The sequence below is a fragment of the Hemitrygon akajei genome, chromosome 1 (genome assembly GCF_048418815.1).
Source record: "Hemitrygon akajei chromosome 1, sHemAka1.3, whole genome shotgun sequence".
NCBI lineage: Eukaryota > Metazoa > Chordata > Chondrichthyes > Myliobatiformes > Dasyatidae > Hemitrygon > Hemitrygon akajei.
This window is the reverse complement of record NC_133124.1, coordinates 32197978-32209989: the sequence shown is the minus strand read 5'-3', so window position 1 is coordinate 32209989 and position 12012 is coordinate 32197978. Positions and strand designations below refer to the sequence as shown.

The 12012-nt window shown below is 41.0% G+C and overlaps 1 protein-coding gene across 1 annotated transcript in view; it reads right to left on the bottom strand.

The window, feature by feature from the left end:
* LOC140725271 (somatomedin-B and thrombospondin type-1 domain-containing protein) overlaps positions 1 to 11748 on the bottom strand; it is a 30960-nt gene extending 19212 nt beyond the window's left edge. Inside the window, exon 1 of the mRNA XM_073040534.1 lies at positions 11134 to 11748. Within this exon, the coding sequence (XP_072896635.1) occupies positions 11134 to 11356 (223 nt within the window). The 5' untranslated portion in view covers positions 11357 to 11748. The remainder of the gene's footprint in view (positions 1 to 11133) is intronic.
* Positions 11749 to 12012: the final 264 nt, after the last annotated feature.

Genomic DNA, 12012 nt, shown 5'->3' with positions numbered 1-12012 from the left:
CTTTGTCAAGGGCAGGTCATGCCTTATGAACCTGATTGAATTCTTTGAGGATGTAACAAAACACACTGATGACGGTAGACCAGTGGATGTAGTGTATATGGATTTCAGTAAGGCATTTAATAAGGTTCCCCATGTGAGGCTCATTCAGAAAGTAATGAGGCGTGGGATCCAAGGAGACCTTGCTTTGTGGATCCAGAATTGGCTGGCCCACAGAAGGTTGTAGATGGTTCGCATTCTGCATTCAGCATAGAGGACAGTGACCAGTGATGTTCAGCAGGGATCTGTTCTGGGACCCCTCCTCTTTGTGATTTTTATAAATGACCTGGATGAGGAAGTAGAAGTGTGGGTTAGTAAGTTTGCTGATCACACAAAGATTGGGGGTGTGTGGATAGTCTGGAGGGTTGTCAGAGGTTACAACTCGACATCGATAGGATGCAGAATTGGGCAGAGAAATGGCAGATGGAGTTCTACCCAGATAAGTGTTAATTTTGGTATGTCAAATTTAAAGACAGAATATAATATTAATGGTAAGACTCTTGCCAGTGTGGAGGATCAGAGAGATCTTGGAATCCATGTCCACAGGATACTCAAAGATGCTGCACAGGTTGACAGTGTTGTTGAGGTGTATGATGTGTTGTCCTTCATCAACCATGTGATTGAGTTCAAGAGCCATGAGGTAATGTTACAGCTATATGAGACCTTAGTTTAGACCCCACTTGGAGTACCATGTTCAGTTCTGGTCACATCACTACACGAAGGATATGGATACTATAGGAAGAGCGCAGAGGAGATTTACAAGGATGTTGCCTGGATTGGAGAGCATCCCTTATAAGAATAGGTTGAGTGAACTTGGCCTTTTCTCCTTGGAGTGACGGAGGATGAGAGGTGACCTGATAAAGGTGTATAAGATGATGAGAGGCATTGATCATGTGGATAGCCAGAGGCTTTTTTCCCAGGGCTGAATGGCTAACACGAAGGGGCATAGTTTTAAGGTGCTTGGAAGTAGTTGCAAATGGTAAGTTTTTCACACAGAGAGTGGTGGGTGTGTGGAATGCACTGCCGGCGGCGGTGGTGGAGGCGGATACAATAGGGTCTTTTAACAGACTCTTAGATAGGTACACGGAGCTTAGAAAAATAAAGCTATGTGCTAGGGAAATTCTAGGCAGTTTCTAGAGTAGGTTACATGACAGGTACAACATTGTGGGCTGAAGGGCCTGTAATATGCTGTAGATTTCTATGTTCTGTGTTACTGGATTCTTTGGGTGAAGTGATTAAATCATATTAGAAAGAAAAAAAATGAGCTTCTGAGTACCAGTGAAGGTGGGGCTATGGAAATACCAATGCATCAAGCGAAGAGTGGATAGGACAGTGGTGTGAGGATGTATCAATGAAGAGTCGACAGGACAGTGGTGTGAGGATGTATCAGTGAAGAGTGGATAGGACAATGGTGTGAGGATATATCAATGAAGAGTTGATAGGACAGTGGTGTGAGGATGTATCAATGAAGAGTCAATAGGACAGTGGTGTGAGAATGTATCAATGAAGAGTTGATAGGACAGTGGTGTGAGGATGTATCAATGAAGAGTCAATAGGACAGTGGTGTGAGGATGTATCAATGAAGAGTTGATAGGACAGTGGTGTGAGAATGCAGCAATGAAGAGTCGATAGGACAGTGGTGTGAGGATGTATCAATGAAGAGTCGATAGGACAGTGGTGTGAGGATGTATCAATGAAGAGTTGATAGGACAGTGGTGTGAGGATGTATCAATGAAGAGTCAATAGGACAGTGGTGTGAGGATGTATCAATGAAGAGTTGATAGGACAGTGGTGTGAGGATGTATCAATGAAGAGTTGATAGGACAGTGGTGTGAGAATGTATCAATGAAGAGTTGATAGGACAGTGGTGTGAGGATGTATCAATGAAGAGTCAATAGGACAGTGGTGTGAGGATGTATCAATGAAGAGTTGACAGGACAGTGGTGTGAGAATGTATCAATGAAGAGTCGACAGAACAGTGGTGTGAGGATGTGTCAATGAAGAGTCAACAGGACAGTGGTGTGAGGATGTATCAATGAAGAGTTGATAGGACAGTGGTGTGAGAATGCAGCAAAGAAGAGTCGATAGGACAGTGGTGTGAGGATGTATCAATGAAGAGTCGATAGGACAGTGGTGTGAGGATGTATCAATGAAGAGTCGATAGGACAGTGGTGTGAGGATGTATCAATGAAGAGTCGATAGGACAGTGGTGTGAGAATGTATCAATGAAGAGTTGATAGGACAGTGGTGTGAGGATGTATCAATGAAGAGTCAATAGGACAGTGGTGTGAGGATGTATCAATGAAGAGTTGACAGGACAGTGGTGTGAGAATGTATCAATGAAGAGTCGACAGAACAGTGGTGTGAGGATGTGTCAATGAAGAGTCAACAGGACAGTGGTGTGAGGATGTATCAATGAAGAGTTGATAGGACAGTGGTGTGAGAATGCAGCAAAGAAGAGTCGATAGGACAGTGGTGTGAGGATGTATCAATGAAGAGTCGATAGGACAGTGGTGTGAGGATGTATCAATGAAGAGTCGATAGGACAGTGGTGTGAGGATGTATCAATGAAGAGTTGATAGGACAGTGGTGTGAGGATGTATCAGTGAAGAGTCGACAGGACAGTGGTGTGAGGATGTATCAGTGAAGAGTGGATAGGACAGTGGTGTGAGGATGTATCAGTGAAGAGTGGATAGGACAGTGGTGTGAGGATGTATCAATGAAGAGTTGACAGGACAGTGGTGTGAGAATGCAACAATGAAGAGTTGATAGGACAGTGGTGTGAGAATGTATCAATGAAGAGTCGACAGGACAGTGGTGTGAGAATGTATCAATGAAGAGTCGACAGGACAGTGGTGTGAGAATGTATCAATGAAGAGTTGATAGGACAGTGGTGTGGAGAAAGCAGCAATGAAGAGTTGATAGGACAATGGTGTGAGAATGTATCAATGAAGAGTCGACAGGACAGTGGTGTGAGAATGCAGCAATGAAGAGTCAATAGGACAGTGGTGTGAGGATGTATCAATGAAGAGTTGATAGGACAGTGGTGTGAGAATGTATCAATGAAGAGTCGACAGGACAGTGGTGTGGAGAAAGCAGCAATGAAGAGTCAGCATTCTAACTTGGTGTCAAGTCAATATCTACTGTACATGAATAAATTGTATTTAGATTTCCATTGTCTATTTGAATTATAGAATTATGAACTAAATTAATCAATGCAATGTTGAGTTGTGTTAGTTAAATATTGTGAATTTTTTCTCAGTTTCCATCTGTTTTTGGTTGTGATATCCTTCTCATAGAATATTAAAATATTTCTACGATGTATCACAGACTGGATTTGCTTGAAATTTTAAACAAATCTGAAAATGCTGGGAACATTCTGCAGATCAGGCATTATCTGTGGAAAGAGAAACATGGATAACGTTTCATATCTGTGAAAGAGAAAATATTAATTTCAAATTGCTGACACAGTGAAGGAGGGCTGGATAAAATATAAGAAACATAACTGATAGAATGAGGAAAGGCTTATGATTATGATAAACTATTGATGAAATTATCTGTTGAAAAATGGAACTTATCTGGAAGATGTTCTCGTTTGCTTGTTTTTTTTTTTTTTTGCAGAGATGTTGCCAGATCTGCTGAGTGTTTGTTTTTAAGAATTGTTCCCCTACTACATGTTTGCAGTTGACATTCATGAGTTACATCGAGGGATGGACAGACAAAAGTTTTGAAGGACTTCTCAGATTAAAGACAGATGGAAGACCATGATCACCCACATCATATGACATAGCCCATAATGATCATCTTTCTTTATACTTCTATCAGAAAAAAATATATTTTTCTGAAATTGAAGTCTTCAGTTAAGGATCATAACGCAAAAAGATTCCTTACTCTTAAAATAGAAAAATTGTGTTCTTCATCAATTCTATAGTATTTCTTTTATTTCATGTAATGCTCACAGGAAACTGAATCTCTGGGTAGTACATAGTAAAATAAACGTGCTTTGATAATAAATTTATTGTGAAACTTGGAACTTTTAGAAACAACACAAAGTTTAAGATGCATTTTAATTGTCATAAAACACTTCCAAAATGTTTAAGATCATACAGGCCATTCTTGAGAGACTGCAAGCAACATACATTCTGAAGTCAAAGAACTGTTATTCAAATTGGTTGCTCCAATACAAGAAACAAAAAGTTCTCTATGAAATGATCTTGGCTTCAATTCAACAGAATCTGCATAGGCCATGGTGGACATGACCAACTGCTTCACAAATGATTTTTGCTAAGTGATCCAAAATGCAATACTCACATCAATCTGCCCATTAAAATCTGTTGGAAAAGACACATAATTCTTCACCTGGGTTCACGAGGCCATATCTTTAAGATTTTTTTAATTGGGAGATTTTAGAGATTGGAATTCATATATTTGAAAACTCAAAACCTATACATGCAAGTTATAATTTAATAAATGTATCTATCATAATAGCAAAGGTCTTTGAAATCATCTTACAAACAAAAGAAAATCTGCAGATTCTGGAAATCCAAGCAACACAAACAAAATGCTGGAAGAACTCCACAGGCCAGGCAGCATCTATGGAAAAGAGTATGTTTGATGTTTCGGGCCGAAATCCATACTTTGCTTTTATTCCCCATAGATGCTGCCTGGCCTGCTGAGTTCCTCCAGCATTTTGTATGTGTTGCTTAAAATCATCTTGATCGTTTCTGGTAAAATACAACTTGTTAACCAACAAATAACATCGATTCTGGAAAATTTGGTTAGGCTGAATGAAAATCAAAGCAGAAAATGTTACAAATAATGAGCAGGACAAACAGAATGTGGGGATCCAGCAAAAGAATTACCATATCAATTTATGCTTCTCCAGAAGATAGTTTGGTTAAGGTTTGGGAGACACATTATCAAGGGTCAGGTAGTCAGAAGGATATCGGAGTTCCTCCAGCATTTTGTTGGTGTTACTTAATATGATACCTGATCAGTTTTCAGGAATCTTAGCTGAACATGGGAATTACAATTATGAGGACATAGGGAATTGTGAGGGAAATGAGAAGTATTAGGATTAAATCATAAACACGAGAAAGTCTGCATATGCAGGAAACCAAAGCAACACACATAAAATGCTGGGCCAGGCGGCGTCTATAGAAATGAATAAACATTTGACGTTCCGGGCCGAGATGTCAACTGTTTATTCATTTCCATGGTGTTCTCTGACATGCTGTGCTCCCCCAGCATTTTGTAAGTATTAGTAGCAAACTACAAAGAAATTATTTATAAGAGCCTGGAAGATGATAGCAACATATTTTGAAGGGTGCAGTCTCTATTAACTAAAGTTGAAACAGGCGGGCTCCTGTTCTGCAGTGAAAGTCTGGTTCAGAATGTAAATGCATGGGAATATTACATACAGTATGATAACAACATGTGCATTATGTGCTGTTTGCTCCACTGCACATACATGGAACCCAGTGTCGTCTGCATGGAAGACCCAGGCCAAATTTGTGACGTGTACTACATGCGTACTAAGTACCCAGTCTGGTTTAGCAGTCCAATTTAAGATAAAAATCTCTCATGTTACCAGTGAATCAAATAAGGTGGTATATAATGTATTAATGGATTGCAATTATTTTTTATTTGGAATGTTCTAAGACTCAAGTGCCAATGTGTAACTGAACATAAATAAAAATTAAAACTTAGAAAATAACAAGCACTGGGCAGACAGTGCCCAGAGGAAACTACGATATAAATGAATTTCTGTGTTCAGTCCTATCAGAGAAAAATGAGAGGTTTAGAAAAAGGGATGGTTAAAGGAGGTTGATGCCAAATTTGAGTCACATTTTCATTGTTTTTTACATATTTTCTGTTAATTTGTAATAGATTTATGGGAGGAAGACATCTCTAACAAGGCCAGCATTTATTCACTATTCCTAATTTCCCTTGAAAAAACGATAGTCAACTTTTAAAAAACTACAATTCATGGAGTGATGATACTCACATAATGTTTGTCAATTTCAGGATTCAAAACAGTAAATAGTTATTTATATGAATGGTTTGAAACTTGGAAGGGAACTTTCAGCTGGTGACCTTCTCATATACCTGCAATGCTTGTCCTTCTGGGTTGCTGTTCAGAAGGTACTGTGTAAGAAGCCAAGGCAAAGATCTGCACAGTCAGTGTTCCTACACTACAACCTTGCCAGTAGAGGGACATGGAGTGATTCCAGTGAAACACACCACATTATCCCAATTTGGTGTTGATCTTCCTGGGTCTTGTTGGAGCTGCACAAATCCAAAAGTGGAGTGTTTTCCATTGCAAACACAAGAGATTCCACCGATGCTGGAAATCCAGAGTATTACACACAAAATGCTGGAGGAACTCAGCGGGTCAGGCAGCATCTATGGAAATGAATAAACAGTCGATGTTTCAGGTTGAGACCCTTCATTGGGACTGGAAAGGATGGGCGAAGCCACCAGAATAGAAAGGTGGAGGAGAAAAGCTAGAAGGTGACGGGTGAGGCCAGGTGGATGGGAAAGGTAAAGGGCTGAAGAAGAAGGATTCTGATAAGAGAGGGCAGTGGACCATCGAAGAAGGGGGAGAAGGTGGTAGGCAGGTGAGGAAAAGAGGTAAGAGGCCAGTGTGGGGAATAGAAGAAGAGGGAAGGAGGAGGGGAAAAGAAAAAAAAGGGAAAGAAGTTACCATAAACTGAAAATCAATGGTATTGCCATCATGTTAGAGGCTACCTAGATGGAATAATTAGTATTGCTCCTCCACCCTTAGAGTGTCTTCATCATAAGATCGTAAGATACAGAAACATAATTAAGCCATTTGACCCATTGCTCCACCATTTCATCATGGCTGAACCATTATTCCTCTCAGCCCCAGTCTCCCGCCGTCTCCCCATATCCCTTCATGCCCTGACCAATCAAGAATTTGTCAACCTCTGCCTTAAATATTCATAAAGACTTGGCCTCCACAGGAGCCTGTGGCAACAAATTCCACAGTTTCACCACTCTCTGGCTAAAGAAATTCTTCCTCACCTCCATTCTAAAAGGATGCACCTCTCTTCTGAGGCTGTGTCCTCTGGTCCTAGACTCTCCAATCACAGGAAGCATCCTCTATCAAGGCCTTTCACCATTCAAAAGGTTTCAATCAGGTCATTCCTCATTCTTCTTAATTCTAGTGAATACAGGCCCAGAGCCATCAAACATTCTTCATATGACAAGCCGTTCAATCCTGAAATTATTTTCATGAACCTCTTTTGAACCCTGTCCAATGACAGCACATCATTTATAAGATAAGGGTTCCAAAACTGCTCACAATACTCAAAGTGAGGCTTCACCAGTGCTTTATAAAGCCTCAACATTACATCCTTGCTTATATATTCTAGTCCTCTTGAAATGAATGCTAACATTGCATTTGCGCTCCTTGCCACTGACTCAACTTGCAAATTAACCTTGAGGGATCCTGCACAAGGACTCTCAACTCCCTTTGCACCTCAGATTTTTGAAATTTATCTCCATTAAGAAAATAGTCTATCCTTTTATTTCTTCTACCAAAGCTCATGACCATTCACTTCTCAACACTATATTCCATCTACCACTTCTTTGCCCATTCCCCTAATCTGACTAAGTCCTTCTGTAGCCTCTCTAATTCCTTAAAAATACCTGCCCCTCCTCTATCATCTGCAAGCTTTGCAACAAAGCCATCAGTTCCATCATCCAAATCACTGACATATAACGTAAAAAGCAGTCGCAACACAAACCACTGTGGAACACCACAAGACACTGGCAGCCAGCCAGAAAAGGCTCCCTTTATTTCTATCTCTTTGCCTCCTGCCAAGCAGTCACTACTGCATTCATGCTGGGAACTTTCTTGTAGTATCATGACCTCAAGGCTTGTTAAGCAGCCTCATGTGTGACACTTCATCAAAGGCCACCTGAAAATCCAAACACACAACATCAACAATCCTCTTGTCTATCTTGCTTGTTTTTTCTTCAAAGAATTCCAACAGATTTGTCAGGCAAGGTTTTCCCTTGAGGAAGCCTTGCTGACTATGGCTTAGTGGGCTCAACCATGAGCTGCTTTAAAATGCCATCGCATAAGCATTCCAGAGTTTCCCCCTCTCGGGATCCAGCACCAATCTGATTTTCCAAATCTACCTGTATATTGAAATCCCTCATGACTATTGTAACATTTCTCTTTTGGTATGCACTTCCAATTTCACGTTATAATTTGTAGTCCACATCATATGGTAGAAGAGGAGGCTACAGACCGACATGTCAGAAAGAGAATGGGGACAGGAATTGAAATGGTTGACCACTAGGGAATTCTACTTTTGGCAAATAGAAATAGAGGTGTTTAACAAAGCAGTCCCCTAATTTATGTCGGGTCTCACCAACGTAGAGGAGGTCACATGAAGCAGCACAGATGCAGTTATCAAGGCTTGGAACATGGACTCTTCAATGTAGCCAACAAAAAGGCAGGCATGCAGGTGCCCATGGCTACCACTTGGGTTTGCAAAACATGGGAAGAGCCAAAGGAGAAATTGTTGAGGGTGAGGACCAGTTCTGCCAGATGGAGGAGGGTGGTGGCGGAGGGGAACTGGTTGGATCTTTTGTTGAGAAGGAAGCAGAGAGCTTTAAGGCCTTCTTGATGGGGGATAGATGTTTATAGGGACTAGACATCCATGGTGAAAATGACGTGGTAAGGGCCAGGGAATTGACAGTTGTTGAGGAGATTGAGAGTATGTGAAGTACCGTGGATGTAGGTGGGAGGAGACTGAAGCAAGAATCGAGTCGAGGTATGTAGACATGAGTTCAATGGGACAGGAGTAGGCAGAAATAACGGGCCTCTCCGGACAGTCTGGTTTGTAGTTCTTGGGTAGGAGGTAGAAACAAGCAGAGCGTGGTAAGTGGATGGGAGATCTACAGACTGATGAGGTTGGTGATGGTGCAGGAGACAATGGCCTAATGTTCTGGAGTGGGATCCCTTTCAAGGGGCAAGTAAGAGGAGGTGTCTGAGAGTGGCCAGAAAATAGAGGTCAGTCTGCCACAATACTTCTTCAAGTATTCCATTGTCTCATAAGTTTCATAGATGATGATAACGCTTTAAAGTGTCAACTGATGAGTCACTCCCCACAGTGTAACCAGCCACTGGCCTCCTCTTGCATCTACAATATTTATGGTCTCCTTCAGTTGAACTTCTAGTGAATGGTAATTCCCATCCACAGATGCAAGAAGGAATGGGCTCTACAATAACCCTGAGGCTGGCTGCTCACAATAAACTTTGGTTGCTGTCTCTACATTGGAGACTGTCTTTCCTCCACACATGGGTTCTGACATTGCTAGCGCACATCATGAGAGCTCTTCACCATACATTTGGAGGAAGTTGCAAGAATCTTTGGTGACGTTCCAAAGATACTTGCAACTTGCACCAATATGGGTGCACAGCATCCAATTCCTGGGTGTCAACATCTCTGAAGATCCATCCTGGGCGCGACATATCAATGCAATCATGAAGAAGGCACACTGGCAGCTAAGTTTCATTAGGCACTTGAAGAGATTTGGTCTGTCACCAAAGACTGGCAGATTTCTACAGATGTACAGTGCAGAGCACTCTGACTGCAAAACCACCTGGTTTGGAGGCTCCAACACATAGGAACGAAAGAGGCGGTAGAGAGTTGTAAACTCAGCCAGCTCCATCATGCACACAAGCCTCCCCTGCGTCAAGAACATCTTCAAAAGACAGTGTCTCAAGGAAAAGGTATCTATCATTACGGATCCCTACCATCTGGAACATGCCCTCTTCTCATTACTAACATCACTGAGGAGGTACAGGACCCTAAAGGCACACACTAAGCATTTTAGGAACAGCTTCTTCCCCTCTGCCATCAGATTTTTGAAAGGTTCATAAAAACTACCTCACTTTTCCTCATGTGCACTATTTATTTATTTTTATTGTAACTTATAGTAATTTTTAACATCTTGCACAGTGCTGCTGTGAGAAATTAACAAATTTCTGACACGTGTCAGTGATAATGAACCCGATCCTCTGATGTTGAGCCCAAGATGGATCCTCTGATATGTTGACACCCATAAACCTGAATCTGTTGAGGTCCCAGGTTCAATCCTGGGCACCTCCAGGCTTGTAATCTTGAATTTAAACATTAAACTTGAAATTGAACTAAAGAGGTCACTATAGATGAATGGCTGTCTAGACTGTTGCAAAACTATAACTTTGTATATTACTTTTAAATTGAATCCTGAATCAGTCTTGGATAATAACTGACCCCAACCAATAGTGGTGTGCTAAAGGCACAATAATAAAACAAACCTTGAGACAGATGGATGGGCTACAGCAAATGAAGAAACATACACCTCAGTAGCCACTTCATTAGGTACAGGAGGTACATAATAAAGAGTTATTTATAGTCATTTATATAAAAGTTTAATAAACAATTTTTAAAAATCAAGATAATAACTCCTCAAGTAAGTTCATGGATTATTAATTATTTCCACTTGTAGGTACGGATTTGTAGTCGTTTTATTGTTAGTATGAGATTAGAAAAGTGGTAATGTGCACAAATAAATGGGTTAGTGGAGCTGGACTCACAATTTGGTGAAGAATGCAGCAGATAAGTGGCAAAACTCCATATTCTCCGGAAGAAGTTTACTTAAACTCCTTGTGCACGGAATGAATCGCAATGTGGAAATTGCATTTCAACGTTACATTAAAACTGAGTATGCGTTCCTCCTCGCCTAAAAGAAAACTGCACAAACCTTTTCTGATTCACTCAAACTAAGTATCTGCTTTAAACTGCAATGAACAGACATTGTCACACTTCCAAAATAAGTTACGTGCAAACATCAGAAGCAGAGAAGTATATTAAGTTTAAGTAATTTCAAAAACCCTGCATTTCTCTTTCTATTTTTTTTCCGGTATCTTTGCTCTTTCCTACTAAGCGAACGAACCAACATTATTCACATACCTAAATCTAAACCAGGAAACAATGATCCCTTTCAGATAAAGGATCACAAAACGCGATTCACAGTTTGTGGAACGCCCGGCCCTGCTGAATTCCCTTTTACCTGGACAGGTCAGGATGTAATCATAACAGCAGTCGCCAGTGCTTTCACACGCTTCGTCGCAGTAGCAAGTCCCGTAAACTCGATCCATTCTCCAACCTGAGCTGCTGCACCCGTGGTCCCTGCCTTTGCAGCACTGTTGAGATTCCGAGCACCCTGCTTTAGTAACATCCAAAAGCCACACCAGTTCGACCAGAAGTAGAAAAATGAGTTGTTTACTCCACATTGTAATAGTGTTGCTCCCGCAGTAAGTGGGGCAATTGGCGTCCGCAGTGGAAGACTGCCCAGTGTGTCAACTCTTGTATTACTGACGTGTCAAAAGGAAAACAGTTCCATCAAAGATAATATTCTTTTTTTTAAATCCAGAAGTGAGCCCTTATCTTTTTAAAGGTGCTTTCAGATGAATGCTACCAAAGTTGTTCCTTTCTCTTTGCAAATGTGACTTCGGGAAAACCGCGTAAGAAATTAAATGCTAAATATGAGAAAAGTTGAACTTTTCTAATTTTACAAAGACAAAATGTAGCCCCACCGAGTACGATAACCCTTGGTCGGAGGCTGAAATTGGAAGAATATTGTATGGTGATTTGTTGTGACTTGTTTTCAAAGATGCCAGCAAGAACGATCACTCACAATGTGCAGTCGACTGACGCTGTGCAGCCAACCCGAGCGCGTTTTGAGTGCCATTTGAAACAGCCGAAGGAATGTAACAGTTGGCTCCAATCCATGTTAAAAGAGCCGAAGAGTACGGGGGTTGGCTCCGCTATCTCTAGTTAAATAATTTCTTCTTACCAGCGGGATCTTTTAAAGACAACACAGGAATATATTCTTACTTGCCTATCTCATACAAAGACTGGTAACTATTTGTTGGCAGAACTAATTATC